Source organism: Neodiprion lecontei, chromosome 3 (assembly GCF_021901455.1).
Source record: "Neodiprion lecontei isolate iyNeoLeco1 chromosome 3, iyNeoLeco1.1, whole genome shotgun sequence".
NCBI classification, from domain to species: Eukaryota; Metazoa; Arthropoda; class Insecta; order Hymenoptera; family Diprionidae; genus Neodiprion; species Neodiprion lecontei.
Genome location: NC_060262.1, coordinates 23,520,553 through 23,537,649, shown reverse-complemented (window position 1 = coordinate 23,537,649; position 17,097 = coordinate 23,520,553). Strand labels below are relative to the sequence as shown.

The following is a 17,097-nucleotide window of genomic DNA, read 5'->3' as shown; positions in this document are numbered from 1 at the left end:
AGTACTGAAAATTCCCTAGGACAGAGTCAGAGCTATCCATGAACTTGGAAGCGCAAAAGAGATAAAAGATTGCTGACAATACTGTCAGTCAATTTTCGAACACGGCCTAGATTGACAACGAGAGTCGGTTCGGAGCAACTAAGCGAGGGACAGTGCTGACAGTCAAGAGTTTCGGTACAGACATTTCCTGCCCTTACCGACTCAAATTGAGGTTGGACTCATCCTCTTTGGTTGATGATAACTTGATTCTAACCAGGCTCTGACTCGGCTGATTCGGCTCTGACTCGGCTCCAGCCCGACTCTAATCCTCGCTGTAAGCGTACTCATGGGTACTGGAAATCACATATGTTAACGTTGATCAATTTTAACAACTGTGAAGACATGTCAATCGAAAATATATGTGCATCATAGAATGCATGGCGTAACTGTTTTTACTGCAGCGTATCGAGAAAAAATTTGATTTCAAATACATAATAATAAAGTGAGTATTTATCACAATATCGTGTTCACGTCACAGTTCACAATCTCGGGGTACTTAATGATGCTTTGACAGTCATTTGTCGAAGAATATCAATGCAGCCCGTAATAGGTAATTGATCCTTTATTTTCAGAATTCTTCAGATGCCTTCGAGGTTAGTGTTATCTAAAATGTTTACAGAATTGCGGAAATTCCGTATTTGTGACTGGCGATTTGACGTATCTGGTCTCTGGAAATAAGTCATAGGTATTACAGGATTTCCATGTCATAAAGCCATTCGGAAGTATTGATATATTCTCGATTTATTGAATACGAAGCACTTTGACATTAGTTAAAATAAAAGGCTTCTCACGATAAACAAATCACCTGATCAACTTGAAATTGCATGACACTTTTCGGGTGTATATTTACAAAATACATATCATAATTTTTTACATCATACAACATCAGTAATCTCATCCGTAAGTTCAATGATGTAAAGTTCATTTTGATGGTGCTGACTCGAAAACTGGGTTAGACTGTTGTGTACAACGTATGAATGTTGTCTGTCGGTAGAGTTCTTGAAGTCGTTTTGCTCCCACATACGTGCACGCTGAACGCAGGCCACCCAACATATCTAATATCGTTGCTTCGACGTCGCCTTTGTATGGAATTTCGACTTCTTTCCCTTCAGCGGCCCTGCATTAAATAATACACAAGTTTTACAGTCGAAAAATCATCGTTAATGTTGAAGTTGTAATTTTGAAAATGAAGGTTGTTTTGAGCCAAAAAAAAAAATGACGAATATTAATCGGCATGTATCTAACTCGGAAATCGACAATTTTTAATTTTACTATCATCATCTTATCGCTACTTTCTCCATATAACTTGCTACAGATTTACGCGCGTTGTTGTCACAGCGGATGTATGTACCTGTATTCTGCAACTCCACCATAGTGCTTTTCCATTGCGGCTCTGGAACACAATCCATAAAATTGAGAGTAAAGTTTTCCATCTCTTTTTATAATTTTCCCACCGCTCTGATCGTGACCCGCTAACATTCCTCCGATCATAACGAAGTCAGCACCGGCTCCGAACGCCTTGGCCAAATCTCCAACGTTGATGCAACCTCCGTCCTGTACCAAAATTTACCAATTCTCACATCATTGTGCACATTAGAAATCAGTTGGAAGCGTTTCTGGTGGCTGACAATGAGATATGATTGCTAATATTCGGAATACTCACGGCAATGATGTGCCCGCCTACACCATGTGCGGCATGCGCGCATTCAAGCACAGCGCTCAATTGAGGATAGCCGACACCGGTTTTCAAGCGAGTGGTACACACAGAGCCCCCGCCAATGCCTACTTTGACGATATCAGCGCCGGTCAATATTATCTCTTCGACCATCTCTGGGATAGCCACGTCTCCAGCCTATTAATCAGATTTGGATTAACTTCAAACGTTTCATTGATCGGAACTTTGGTTTTCTGCAGGTTCTTTACTAGCACGACGCGGGGTTGATCGCTGCTGTAATCTTATTTATACACGCCCCGAAAACTTTGCTGTCACTTATAATCTTTGCAATTCCTCGTAATATTTTGTATTCTTCGTGTTATTTTTGTAATTCTTGTAATCACCGTGCGATCGCTTTGCAATTTACATAATATTATTGTAAAGCTGGCAATCATTTTGTAACTTCTGTAATCTTTGCAATCACTTTTGGTATTTATGATCAATTTCTAAGCTTTGCAATCTTTGGGATTTCATTGATGACGAGTAATCTCTATAATCAACAAAAATCTTTGTGACCGTAATTAGTGTACAACATTTTCATACGGCGCTCAACCCCTCGAAAAATGATAACATTTCTGTTCTAGAATTTATTACGTTGGTACATGACTCTTGATATGCGATATTGACGCTACTTTAAGTATAGTTTTTTTCAATGTATAGAAACTCACTACAATTGTGTGGTTTGGGTAGGCGGACCGAACTTGTTTGATGGATTCGAGGAAGACCTGAATATGCGCGTTCGCAATATCCAGAGAAATGATCGAAATTTCTGGAATGGCATCAATAATATCTGAGAGTAGTTTCAAGTCACTGGGACTTATTCCAACGGATACAGAAACATTGTGAAGACATTCAGGACTTGAAGCTGCAAAGGCCTTCCATTCCTCCAAGGTATTGTATTTATGAACCGCTGTAAAGAGTCCATGCTGAAAGCATATAATTATCACACTTTTAATTATTGTAAATATAACCACGGAAAGCAATTTTTTTCTACGGTCTCGCAAACCAAAAGAATACCCTGCGGAATAACTGTACGGGTAAAGTCAAATCCTCGACCCAAGACAACAATACTTGAACATCGTTATCAAACTCCATTGAAGCCCAACTGGGATAGCAATGGCAACGACAACATTCACACAACACTAGTTCGAAATAAATAGGGAAACTGAAAATCACAAAAACACACACCAAACATGGAAAACAAACGAAAGAACAGACTACTCTTAGAAATGGAAAAGACGACGATGTACCCTTCGAAAGTCAATAACACCGTGGCTGCTACAGGCAAGCAGAACCCTGTACGAAGGCTTGGCAAATTGAAGACATTTGGTATATAAATTACCAAACAGTAGAGAGTTAACAGAGAACAACGAGAACAGGAAGAAAAGAGAAAAAAATCTAATTGTTAAAATACAGTAAATGTTACCTACAATCAGAATGTGATACACCCTACGCACCGCACTTGGACACAACACAATTCAGCATATAAATACCCTAAAATCCTGCGCACGAGTTCGGACTAAGCAGGGTCAATTCGCACTGAAATACAAATATATCTATACATGCACAATTATCTGAGGGAATAACCGATAAAAGTCTCATACAGATGCTAATTTTTCATTCAAAACCATTTGCCTTGTACTATGTCTTCTGAAACCAAGGGATCCTACAGGGCTTGTATATTCTTTCAGTCCTAGTATCCGGAAATACGAAGCCTAGACAAGGGAATACAAACATTCAACTCAGTCACAATAATAATTAAAGTCGTTGATATGAACGTAGACACACTGCCAATAACAGACACAGAATGAATTAATACACTTGCTCCCGAAACAGGCCACTACAGGACATGCTTGGATCACTCGGAAAAGAAACTTGGAATCAATTAAAACATTTTTCAACAAATTCTATGTTACCGAGCACTACACAACGATTCTGAAACTGGGCCATAGTACGACAACACAAAACGAATACGCATAATTGATCGAAACGAAAATAAAACTATTGAAGAATGTATCAAATATAAGGAGAACTGGGTCGATGTGCGAACACCAATTGTAAATGATGTTGACAGAGGCATCTCAGAGGCTCAGAGGCTGTCAGTTGTCTGAAAAACAAATAAATTTTAACAGTTTATATTACGGTGCAGACAATATGCTAGCGATTCCTCAATGTGAACATCATCAATTTCTTTGCAATTAATCACGGTCAACTTTTCCAGCGAACGTATACGGGATACGTCTCTACAGAGATTCTACAGAGAAACAGGATTTTTGAATTCAGTGAAGAGGAAGCATTTTTCTGTGTGCCAAAGTTGAGTTAATCTGCTTCTCAATCAAGCGTATATGCCAATTGTATTTTTATTTCACTCTTATGAAATCCTAAGCGATAATTGACTGAATTCAGTTATACTTTTATTTGCTATGTTACAGATTATACACTTGTAAACAGTTTTTTATCGCAATCTCTCGGATTCTCTATTTCCTTATACTTATTATATTTTACTAGACCGGAACTTTATTGGTCAAGTTTCAACTGATTCGGTCAAGTCTTGCTTCGCTCCAATGACTCCTCAACTCTCAACATCGACGTTATCATACCGTTTTAGAGCACGTTTCTAGTCGCCGCCGTACAACTTATTCACTCAGGGTCTATACGAACTGGGAAAAAACCGGGAATTTTTCCTACCGGGAAGAATACAGGAATTTTTTGGCACTCCGGGATGATAAGATAAATCTTACGCAATTAGTGCATAATTCATACTTTTTAGGGAAAAATTTTTCTCATGCTGCCTGGTTGACATTATGTAATAATATCGCGTGTCTAATGTTGTAAGAACGTATGCACCAAAAAGGCAAACTTGGTGATAAAAGGGCGTACAATATTCTGCTTTTGCGGCATACGCTGTAAAAGCACTCAAAACGCATGTCTGCATACACTAAAATTAGCCGAAAAAGTGAATAAAGAGGTAAAAGGCCTTATTTGTGGTGCATACGCCCTTTTAGCCCCGATATATATTTTTATTTCTCATTTTTATAAATGATATAAGTTCGTATCCGCCATTTTTGTATTTTTCCGTGAACTGCGCAACAACCATCGAAACATAAAGATCCATCAATTTCGGGAAGGATTTTTAAAATTATATGTTTTCTCGAGAAATAATGTCAGACGTAACGATATAAAGCCGCATGTGAGCACATGCGACCTTACACCATTAGAGAATCTGATTATTTTTCATAAGATTCGCGATGAAAGAGCGTAAGCGACGGTACTTACGACCTTTTGCCCCTAACTGATCCATTTTTCAATTTCAACATTTTGCACCGTATCCTCATGTTTCCGCGTGTATACAAAGGGGAAGAAAATACGCCCTTTTGCCTTTACGTGTGGCAACATGTCGTATAATGGCGCATTCATCCTCATACCATTAGACACGCGGTTTATCTGATGCCCAATAAAGGTTCTAATATATTTTAGGTATTCAAATCGTTAATGCACCCTGAAATCCTAAACATGGCGATGAAATCTCAGACTTCATTGACAGAGTTTCATATTTCGCAAGCTATAAACAATATTCATAAAGACTAAAACACGGTGTTATGAAAATATTTAAAATGTTTGTCATTTCTTTCATATACAAAACAACACAAACACGCAAGCTGATACCGGTAATCCGGGTACTTGGGAAGAAAAAAAATATTTTTCATGGAGGTTTGAATGCCTGATTGTGATAGCGAGAACAGAATTCATGTTACGTAATCAAACAGAGCCACATTCTCAAGCAACATCGCAAAATCTTACCCTGTATACAATATTTGTGCTCAATATTGGTATAAAATTTAATAGTACAGTGTTTCGCTCATCTCCACTTCAAAAGGAGAGCTTATTACATGTATTTATTATTGCTCCAATAGTGTTTACTGGTCAAATGGTCGACGCAAGTGTTCAATTTTGCTCATGTCCACAGAGTTCCGAATTTTATGACATCATCGAACCGCAAAAGTTACGTGATATACTGTAGTTAGTTATTCCGAGAGTGTTATATGACGACGTTGGGTTACTGTGGCGCCTTACTACAAACCCTTAGAATTCAAGCTTACCTTTGAAAGTGCCTTGGCCATCTCGAATGTACCCGTGCTTTCCATGTTTGCTGCCATTATCGGGATACCCTCGTAAATACGTTTAGAGTTTCGGAATTTCATTTCCGCGAAGAGGTCGATCTGGAAATTTATCATTTCACATGTATGCCACTGAAATTTTTGCAAAATTTATAACTAGCATTGTGTTTTCTGTTTAAGAAAGGCATCTGGGAGGAAAATTTCAATAGTTAATTTCAGATTTGACATGCAACTAACTTTACTGCAAAGATTTGATACTCAGTATATAATGTGTAATGTGTAATGTGTGTATGCGTACATGCGTACATGTGCAAATCCACAAAACCTTGAACCTCTGGATCTTTGCACATGCGATACACGAGCATGTCTCGAGTTAGTAGATTTTCAAACTGTCAAAGTACACTTACGTCCGCTCTGCTTCGAATAGTGCTTCTCCTCGGGCGAATTAGAACATCTTTATAATCTAATTTGACATCGTTAATTATTTTCGACATTTTTTATAAACTGTACAAGTTTATAAAAATGTTGTACAAGTTCTCGGAGAATTATCGGTGATTAGCGATGTGACGATGTGCCCGCCTTACGAGCTGGGACGTAGCAATTACATATATCAACTTTCCTAGAGCCGTTATATAGTCTCTATGCGCGCGTGAATTTTGTGTGTGTTTGTGTGAAATAGCGGACGGGGGAATTACGAAAATGTAGTGCTATCATACATTTATCATAACACGAGATTGTCCGTAAATAGAAACGTTTGAAATTTTATTCACGATATCTTGGGTTTTCGCAATGTGTTTAATTTACCAAGTTTCTTTCAAGGGTCCCTCATTGATCAAAAAAACTACATACACAGAACGTTTACGGATTGACGACGTCGAAGTAGTCAAATCAACCATCCATCGTTCTAATGCCGAAAATCGCATTGTTTTCCCAGTTTCAATAAATCAGAGTTCACTTTTTTCACGAATGAATTCTGTGCAGATCACCTGAGATGAATTTTGATTAACGTTTGATAATTCCTCAAATAAATTATAAATTCATTACCTGCAAAACATTGAATGAATGGTACTTTCTCTAATTCCGATGCTCCGGCATTTAGACAGTAGGATTAATGTTGTATTTCAAGATAATGACTAACACATGCAATAATCAAATTACTCAATTCAATCGATGCATCGATTTTCTTCTGCTGTGATTTTACGAAAATGAAAAAGCATATCAATTTTAAAAAAATTTTGCAAGCAAGCGAAGCTTGACCTAATCCACTGGTTTCCGATTGAGCGGAAAAGATTGAGGGAGTTCTAACCATACGAGAATTAACATTCTATTTTGGATAAAATTTGGCAAGTCAATAGATTTATGTCATTCAATTTCCAGATTAAAATTTTGTATGGATTCACGAGATTATTGATGAGATGGAAGCAAACGTATCTTCGCTCATTTTACACGTATTTTTATGGAGGAATGTTTTAATGAGCCCTTAATTAGCCTTCAACTCCGGCCTTGACATATTTTCGAAATTTCTTCCCGTTTCCATTGTTTTTGGCAAAGCGGTGTCAGGTTTATTTCGAGCTGGCATCGCTACAGGTTTTTTGTAAAAACGCAGAGCATTTAATTCGGAAATAGAGCATTTAATTGGCGCTTAATTAGCCCTTAATTATTCCATAGGAGAATTATCGTTTTTTGAATGTGGCGGTTCCAGCTTGATGTAGCGATACCTAACTCAGGTAACCTAAGACGCGATTTGTTCATGCGGATTCAAATGTTGAGTGAGATGTGAGAAAGACAATGCGCTCATATTTAACTGCGCTTTCTGGAAATTAAATTTCTCATGATATGTGCTGTTTTCACCATAAAGTATCATTTTTCAACACGAATATAGTAGACATTACTTGTTGCATTACAAATTTTGAGTATTTGGTAGAACATGTTGGGAATAGAAGAGGCAAACTAGTGAGAAAAGATGCTAAACCCACATCGTCTTGGCAAACAGCTCCGTGCAAAACTGCATTTTCGCCCCGAGAAAGCCGCTTTTATTTTCGAGTACCAACTCACGTCCATTGCCTATTTGAAGGTAATTATTGTGCAAGGAAAATGGCTCCCATATTGACGTTCCATTGGAAATTCATGTCATTGGAGTTCTGAAAGGATAACGTTAATGGACTAAAATTCTTTTATTTCACAAAAATAAAAATGTATTGATTCCAGTGTAACAAATTTATGATTGCCCAGTGGCAGCAAAAGATGTCCACAACTCTACCATTGTGTCGACCATTTTCCAATCGTTCTCGTTATTCTCGTATTCAGGGGGCCAAAATACAAATGTCGAGATCGAAAGAGATAAAGGAGATCGTCACCATGCGCGGCCCCATAATTATTTAGATCACCACCGGTGTAATTGTAATTGTTTCTTAGAGTTCCCTCGTAATCAAAACTGTACATGTATTACGGTCGTTTGGCGACAGCCAGATGATGCTGTAGTGCCTTGTGCGTGGGACAAATTATCATAATATCGCCGACAAGGTCTGTCAAGTTACGTAAAAGCTGGAAAAATGTAACAGTTTTTAAGATTGACATAGACGCCTGAGCAGAAAATCGTCGTATCTCATAATTTTGTTTAACCGTAGCAACAAAAGTTGGTCTAAAAATATTCTATCTCGGGATTTCATTCGACAGAATCGTATGTCCAGTTCAAATATGGATTACAAAACGTTCTGAGCTTGCAACACTGCGGAGTACAATTATTTTGGCGGTGCTGTTGACTCACTAAATGCGCGGGTTTGTGAAAAACATGTGTCTCATGTCACATGGCAGTTTGATGGGACGCTGGATTCTTCATATACTCGATACTACAAACGTTACATATAACATTTTCAACCATCACTGGCCAACACGATTCTTGCGTCTGAATTAATGCCTAGTTTAATCTTAACAGTCTTAACTCAAAAGTATAGGAAAACGTCATCACTTTCGAAAAACATTGCTTTTATCACATGTGCATGAAAGTGGGGCTTTGCGTAGCAGATTCGGCTCCAAAAATGAAGAAAAAGTAAGGCTAACCCATTTGTGGTTTTTTGCGAAAATTTGCGCGATTCTGCAAAGTGCCGGAAAAAATTCTTTCATGCACTATGCCGACGTAATTTTGCGGGAGAAATCGATTGGGCGCAGTTCCAATACGCTGCGATAAACGCATCGAAAGTTACAGCCAAAAAACAAAACCTGTGATTATATGAATCCTTACGTAATGTTTTTGATGTGTTCTTATACTGAAAATATTTATTGCTATTCCAGGTACAACCCGAGGTGGTTATCGGTGGTTGTTCGAGGTGGTTGGCGATTGTTGGAGGTGGTCGGAGGTGGACGTGGAGGAGGACGAACTGAACTGAGTCTCAAAGCCCTGTTGACATAAAAGCAGCTATTGGATAGAAATTATAGTTTATAGTTTACACAGCCCATTGCATGATATTTCATTATAAATACATATGTTTCAATGTATTTAGGAATAATTTATCAAATGTAGAGAGGTCATGTGCAAATAATAAATGGATTGATTCGACCGCAGTTTGATGTATTCATTAGAGCTTCGACAATAAATTTAAGCTTTGTTACTTCTTTTATTTTATTATGGATAATCAAAAACATTTCCGACTATTCGTGCTGTGGAAGCATGGGGATTAAACCAAATGTAGCAAAAGATTAGAAACAGTGTATGTAGAGTACGGGTATTTTTCTAACAATGCAAACACGTGCCGCTAGCTTAGTTTTGACATATCTAGAATACCACGCCTTGCGAATTAGCTTTCCGGACGGAGATGAATGATGAATTTTAAGGACTGCATTATCGTTGTTGAATACTCTATGCCTCGTGGGAAAAGAAAATCTGTGACGATAAAATTGATGCACCGGATCATCGTCGACTTTAACTTTCGAAATGTCCTACCATTTCCGAACACCTCCAACCATCCTATTTACCTATATTACTAGATTAGCTATGATACAAAAAGAGAAGAATTATTCATTTCGAAATGGGATTCTATTCGACGCGCGCTCGATGTATTCCATAACATTAGTATTGATAATTATTCCAACAACTTTTCATTTGCTCTCTCGATCTTGAATTTTCATAGGCATAGAATCGAAACGCTGTTTTAACTGGTCGCAAGTGAAGTATCTGCGTTGGGTGGAGGAGCAGAATTGTTTTTCGAAAAGTATTCGGATGGAAAAAAATTCAGAGTAACTGTAATACATCACGGATGCGCTAATTTTGAACGAGATGAAATGGATGCTTCGTATATGAGACAGTATTTAACGCCGCGTAGTGATTTAAAGACCTAGAAAGGTGATAGGGAGAGAAAGAACGACGCTCCTTAACACTTCGAGTGTATTTTAACACACATTTGAAAGATACGAGCGAAATTTTTCATCATCCAACTGTCGCAGAACGGCAGCGTTATTAGCCGACCCGTTCACTGAAGAATATATCTTCAGTCAACGGCTGACCATCGAAGGGCCTGGCCGCTTGAGTCTGAAATCGGCAGGAGAGATGAGGTGTGTATTTCTTGTATGAAATGTGAAAGCTAAAATCATTATACATCATATCATATCATCATACCTTATACATCATACATCATACATCGTACATCATACATCATCATACATAGTATCAAAGTTCGAAACCATAGTTTGGATGTCGGATGTTCAGAAAGTGACGTCACCAATTCAAAATCAGCTAGCCGAATTCCTCAGTCTGGAAACAACCGCGCAGTAGAGCGGACGGATGAGAGTCGCGCTCCGCAAATTTCGAGTACCGGGTTCTCAACCTCCCGGATCTCGCGCTTCGGGTCCGCTACGTATTTCGAGTAACGGGTTCTCAACCTCCCGGATCCCGCGCTTCGGGTCCGCTACGCGGTGAAACTCGACTTCCAGGATAAGCGCTCCGTGGTTCCTGGTTCATGTTTACAATAAATTATTTCAATTCGTTTTTCGCGCAACCCCAAATTCGGTAGCTGTCAGTCCGCTAATAAAATTTCTCGACTTCCAGGATAAGCGCTCCGTGGCTCCTCGTTCATGTTTACAATAAATTATTTCAATTCGTTTTTCGCGCAACCCCAAATTCGGTAGCTGTCAGTCCGCTAATAAAATTTCTCGACTTCCAGGATAAGCGCTCCGTGGTTCCTGGTTCATGTTTACAATAAATTATTTCAATTCGTTTTTCGCGCAACCCCAAATTCGGTAGCTGTCAGTCCGCTAATAAAATTTCTCGACTTCCAGGATAAGCGCTCCGTGGTTCCTGGTTCATGTTTACAATAAATTATTTCAATTCGTTTTTCGCGCAACCCCAAATTCGGTAGCTGTCAGTCCGCTAATAAAATTTCTCGACTTCCAGGATAAGCGCTCCGTGGCTCCTCGTTCATGTTTACAGTAAATTATTTCAATTCGTTTTTCGCGCAACCCCAAATTCGGTAGCTGTCAGTCCGCTATTAAAATTTCTCGACTTCCAGGATAAGCGCTCCGTGGTTCCTGGTTCATGTTTACAATAAATTATTTCAATTCGTTTTTCGCGCAACCCCAAATTCGGTAGCTGTCAGTCCGCTAATAAAATTTCTCGACTTCCAGGATAAGCGCTCCGTGGTTCCTGGTTCATGTTTACAATAAATTATTTCAATTCGTTTTTCGCGCAACCCCAAATTCGGTAGCTGTCAGTCCGCTAATAAAATTTCTCGACTTCCAGGATAAGCGCTCCGTGGCTCCTCGTTCATGTTTACAATAAATTATTTCAATTCGTTTTTCGCGCGACCCCAAATTCGGTAGCTGTCAGTCCGCTAATAAAATTTCTCGACTTCCAGGATAAGCGCTCCGTGGTTCCTGGTTCATGTTTACAATAAATTATTTCAATTCGTTTTTCGCGCAACCCCAAATTCGGTAGCTGTCAGTCCGCTAATAAAATTTCTCGACTTCCAGGATAAGCGCTCCGTGGTTCCTGGTTCATGTTTACAATAAATTATTTCAATTCGTTTTTCGCGCAACCCCAAATTCGGTAGCTGTCAGTCCGCTAATAAAATTTCTCGACTTCCAGGATAAGCGCTCCGTGGCTCCTCGTTCATGTTTACAGTAAATTATTTCAATTCGTTTTTCGCGCAACCCCAAATTCGGTAGCTGTCAGTCCGCTATTAAAATTTCTCGACTTCCAGGATAAGCGCTCCGTGGTTCCTGGTTCATGTTTACAATAAATTATTTCAATTCGTTTTTCGCGCAACCCCAAATTCGGTAGCTGTCAGTCCGCTAATAAAATTTCTCGACTTCCAGGATAAGCGCTCCGTGGTTCCTGGTTCATGTTTACAATAAATTATTTCAATTCGTTTTTCGCGCAACCCCAAATTCGGTAGCTGTCAGTCCGCTAATAAAATTTCTCGACTTCCAGGATAAGCGCTCCGTGGCTCCTCGTTCATGTTTACAATAAATTATTTCAATTCGTTTTTCGCGCAACCCCAAATTCGGTAGCTGTCAGTCCGCTAATAAAATTTCTCGACTTCCAGGATAAGCGCTCCGTGGTTCCTGGTTCATGTTTACAATAAATTATTTCAATTCGTTTTTCGCGCAACCCCAAATTCGGTAGCTGTCAGTCCGCTAATAAAATTTCTCGACTTCCAGGATAAGCGCTCCGTGGTTCCTGGTTCATGTTTACAATAAATTATTTCAATTCGTTTTTCGCGCAACCCCAAATTCGGTAGCTGTCAGTCCGCTAATAAAATTTCTCGACTTCCAGGATAAGCGCTCCGTGGCTCCTCGTTCATGTTTACAGTAAATTATTTCAATTCGTTTTTCGCGCAACCCCAAATTCGGTAGCTGTCAGTCCGCTATTAAAATTTCTCGACTTCCAGGATAAGCGCTCCGTGGTTCCTGGTTCATGTTTACAATAAATTATTTCAATTCGTTTTTCGCGCAACCCCAAATTCGGTAGCTGTCAGTCCGCTAATAAAATTTCTCGACTTCCAGGATAAGCGCTCCGTGGTTCCTGGTTCATGTTTACAATAAATTATTTCAATTCGTTTTTCGCGCAACCCCAAATTCGGTAGCTGTCAGTCCGCTAATAAAATTTCTCGACTTCCAGGATAAGCGCTCCGTGGCTCCTCGTTCATGTTTACAATAAATTATTTCAATTCGTTTTTCGCGCAACCCCAAATTCGGTAGCTGTCAGTCCGCTAATAAAATTTCTCGACTTCCAGGATAAGCGCTCCGTGGTTCCTGGTTCATGTTTACAATAAATTATTTCAATTCGTTTTTCGCGCAACCCCAAATTCGGTAGCTGTCAGTCCGCTAATAAAATTTCTCGACTTCCAGGATAAGCGCTCCGTGGCTCCTCGTTCATGTTTACAGTAAATTATTTCAATTCGTTTTTCGCGCAACCCCAAATTCGGTAGCTGTCAGTCCGCTATTAAAATTTCTCGACTTCCAGGATAAGCGCTCCGTGGTTCCTGGTTCATGTTTACAATAAATTATTTCAATTCGTTTTTCGCGCAACCCCAAATTCGGTAGCTGTCAGTCCGCTAATAAAATTTCTCGACTTCCAGGATAAGCGCTCCGTGGTTCCTGGTTCATGTTTACAATAAATTATTTCAATTCGTTTTTCGCGCAACCCCAAATTCGGTAGCTGTCAGTCCGCTAATAAAATTTCTCGACTTCCAGGATAAGCGCTCCGTGGCTCCTCGTTCATGTTTACAATAAATTATTTCAATTCGTTTTTCGCGCAACCCCAAATTCGGTAGCTGCCAGTCCGCTAATAAAATTTCTCGACTTCCAGGATAAGCGCTCCGTGGTTCCTGGTTCATGTTTACAATAAATTATTTCAATTCGTTTTTCGCGCAACCCCAAATTCGGTAGCTGCCAGTCCGCTAATAAAATTTCTCGACTTCCAGGATAAGCGCTCCGTGGTTCCTGGTTCATGTTTACAATAAATTATTTCAATTCGTTTTTCGCGCAACCCCAAATTCGGTAGCTGTCAGTCCGCTAATAAAATTTCTCGACTTCCAGGATAAGCGCTCCGTGGCTCCTCGTTCATGTTTACAATAAATTATTTCAATTCGTTTTTCGCGCAACCCCAAATTCGGTAGCTGCCAGTCCGCTAATAAAATTTCTCGACTTCCAGGATAAGCGCTCCGTGGTTCCTGGTTCATGTTTACAATAAATTATTTCAATTCGTTTTTCGCGCAACCCCAAATTCGGTAGCTGCCAGTCCGCTAATAAAATTTCTCGACTTCCAGGATAAGCGCTCCGTGGTTCCTGGTTCATGTTTACAATAAATTATTTCAATTCGTTTTTCGCGCAACCCCAAATTCAGTAGCTGTCAGTCCGCTAATAAAATCTCTATAACTTTATAATCTTGTCATAATCTTTTTGGTAAAATATGTCGATGAAAAAATTATATCAAACCTTACACATTATTTTTGATTTGTTCTCACGCTGAAAATATTTATTAGTATTCGAGGTATAACTCGAGGTGGTTGGCGGTTTTCGTTGGAGGTAGTTAGGGGTGGTTGCGGGTAATCTCGGTGATTCAGGAGGAGGGGGACGAGGATTTGTGCTCGGTGAGTAAAACACTTTTATAATATTTCATGGCAATTGTAATTATATTTTATCTGAAATATTTCAAATTTCTCATGTTTACATTGAATTATTTCAATTCATTTTTCGCGCAAGCACAAATTCAGTAGCTATGAATAAGCTTATACAATTTATTATATTATTAATTAATTAATTAATATTCTTATAATATTTGATGGCAATTGTAATTATATTTCATCTGAAATATTACAAACTTGTCACGTTTACAATAAATTATTTCAATTCATTTTTCGTGCAAGCACATATTCAGTAGCTATGAATAATCTTATACAATTTATTATATTATTAATTAATTATTTAATCAATTACTCAATTATATTAATCCTTACACAATATTTTCGATGTGTTCTTATACTGAAAATATTTATTACTATTCAAGGTATAACCTGAGGTGGTTGAAGGTGGTCGGAGGTGGACGAGGAGGAGGACGAGGAGGACGAGGATTTGTGCTGGGTGAGTAAAACACTTTTATAATATTTGATGGCAATTGTAATTATATTTCATCTGAAATATTACAAACTTGTCACGTTTACAATAAATTATTTCAATTCATTTTTCGTGCAAGCACATATTCAGTAGCTATGAATAATCTTATACAATTTATTATATTATTAATTGATTGATTAATTACATTAATCCTTACACAATATTTTTGATGTGTTCCTATACTAAAAATATTCATTACTATTCCAGGTATTACCCGGGGTGGTCGGAGGTGGACGAGGAGGACGACGAGCTGGACGAGGAGGAGGACCAGGTGGACGAGGAGGAGGACGAGGTGGACGAGGAGCAGGCGGGGTGGGTCGTGGGAGAGGACCTCTCCTCTCCTCAGAGGAGGGGAGGGGGAGGGGCAGGGAAGGGGGAGAGGTGGGCGGGGAGAGGGAAGGGAAGGGAAGGGGCGGGGAGGGGGAAGGGAAGGGAAGGGGAGGGGAGGGTGGCGGGGAGAGAGGGGGGAGAGGGGAGGGGGGAGACGGGAGGGGGAGGGGCGGGGGAGGGGAGGGTGGCGGGAGGGCGGGAGGGAGGGAGGGAGGGAGGGAGGGCGGGAGGGAGAGAGTGGAGGACGGATGTCGATGCGAGCCCGTTAGAGTTAATAGAGCAGTACACCCCCCCCCCCCTCCCGCGCCCGCCCGCCCTCCCTCCCTCCCTCCCTCCCTCCCTCCCTCCCTCCCTCCCACCCTCCCTCCCGCCACCCTCCCCTCCCCACCCCTGCCCCGCCCTTCCCTTCCCCCTACCCGCCACCCTCCCCTTCCCTTCCCTTCCCTTCCCCTTCCCCGCCACCCGCCACCCGCCCCTCCCCTTCCCTTCCCCCTCCCCGCCCACCTCTCCCCCTTCCCTGCCCCTCCCCCTCCCCTCCTCTGAGGAGAGGAGAGGTCCTCTCCCACGACCCACCCCGCCTCCTCCTCGTCCACCTCGTCCTCCTCCTCGTCCTCCTGGTCCTCCTCCTCGTCCAGCTCGTCCTCCTCCTCGTCCACCTCGGGTAATACCTGGAATAGTAATGAATATTTTTAGTATAGGAACACATCAAAAATATTGTGTAAGGATTAATGTAATTAATCAATTAATTAATAATATAATAAATTGTACAAGATTATTCATAGCTACTGAATATGTGCTTGCACGAAAAATGAATTGAAATAATTTATTGTAAACGTGACAAGTTTGTAATATTTCAGATGAAATATAATTACAATTGCCATTAAATATTATAAGAATATTAATTAATTAATTAATGATATAATAAATTGTATGAGATTATTCATAGCTACTGAATATGTGCTTGCACGAAAAATGAATTGAAATAATTTATTGTAAACGTGACAAGTTTGTAATATTTCAGATGAAATATAATTACAATTGCCATCAAATATTATAAAAGTGTTTTACTCACCCAGCACAAATCCTCGTCCACCTCGTCCTCCTCCTCGTCCACCTCCAAACACCTTCAACCACCTCAGGTTATACCTTGAATAGTAATAAATATTTTCAGTATAAGAACACATCGAAAATATTGTGTAAGGATTAATATGATTGAGTAATTGATTAAATAATCAATTAATAATATAATAAATTGTATAAGATTATTCAAAGCTACTGAATAGCGCAAAAAACGAATTGAAATAATTTATTGTAAACATGAACCAGGAACCACGGAGCGCTTATCCTGAAAGTCGATAAATTTTATTAGCGGACTGACAGCTACCGAATTTGGGGTTGCGCGAAAAACGAATTGAAATAATTTATTGTAAACATGAACCAGGAACCACGGAGCGCTTATCCTGAAAGTCGATAAATTTTATCAGCGAACTGACAGCTACCGAATTTGGGGTTGCGCGAAAAACGAATTGAAATAATTTATTGTAAACATGAACCAGGAACCACGGAGCGCTTATCCTGGAAGTCGAGAAATTTTATTAGCGGACTGACAGCTACTGAATATGGGCTTGCGCGAAAAACGAATTGAAATAATTTATTGTAAACATGAACCAGGAACCACGAGCGCTTATCCTGGAAGTCGAGAAATTTTATTAGCGGACTGACAGCTACCGAATTTGGGGTTGCGCGAAAAACGAATTGAAATAATTTATTGTAAACATGAACCAGGAA

The 17,097-nt window shown here is 39.7% G+C and overlaps 1 protein-coding gene and 1 long non-coding RNA gene across 2 annotated transcripts; one reads left to right on the top strand and one right to left on the bottom strand.

Annotated features, from left to right (window-relative positions):
- The first annotated feature begins 182 nt into the window (after window positions 1-182).
- Window positions 183-9,220, top strand: LOC124293355. The gene is made up of 4 exons (XR_006903287.1): window positions 183-481; window positions 612-724; window positions 2,444-2,644; window positions 9,163-9,220. It is a non-coding gene; the product is annotated as an uncharacterized LOC124293355 (long non-coding RNA).
- LOC107217978 (GMP reductase 2-like) lies at window positions 760-6,477 on the bottom strand. Its single transcript, XM_015655702.2, has 6 exons — window positions 6,279-6,477; window positions 5,854-5,973; window positions 2,422-2,679; window positions 1,703-1,891; window positions 1,391-1,593; window positions 760-1,156 (listed from the first exon to the last, which is right to left on the bottom strand). The coding sequence occupies exons 1-6, from the start codon at window positions 6,363-6,365 to the stop codon at window positions 961-963; spliced, it is 1,053 nt and encodes a 350-aa protein (XP_015511188.2). The 5' UTR covers window positions 6,366-6,477; the 3' UTR covers window positions 760-960.
- Window positions 9,221-17,097: the final 7,877 nt, after the last annotated feature.

What these genes read in the sequence shown, in the direction of transcription:
- LOC107217978 (XM_015655702.2), bottom strand. Translation starts at nt 6,365, where the DNA reads ATGTCGAAAATAATTAACGATGTCAAATTAGATTATAAAGATGTTCTA. An exon ending in CTATTCGAAGCAGAGCGGAC is followed by an intron (nt 5,974 to 6,278) that starts GTAAGTGTACTT and finishes ATAAATTTCCAG; the next exon opens with ATCGACCTCTTCGCGGAAAT. An exon ending in GGTGGAGTTGCAGAATACAG is followed by an intron (nt 1,157 to 1,390) that starts GTACATACATCC and finishes TATTTAATGCAG; the next exon opens with GGCCGCTGAAGGGAAAGAAG.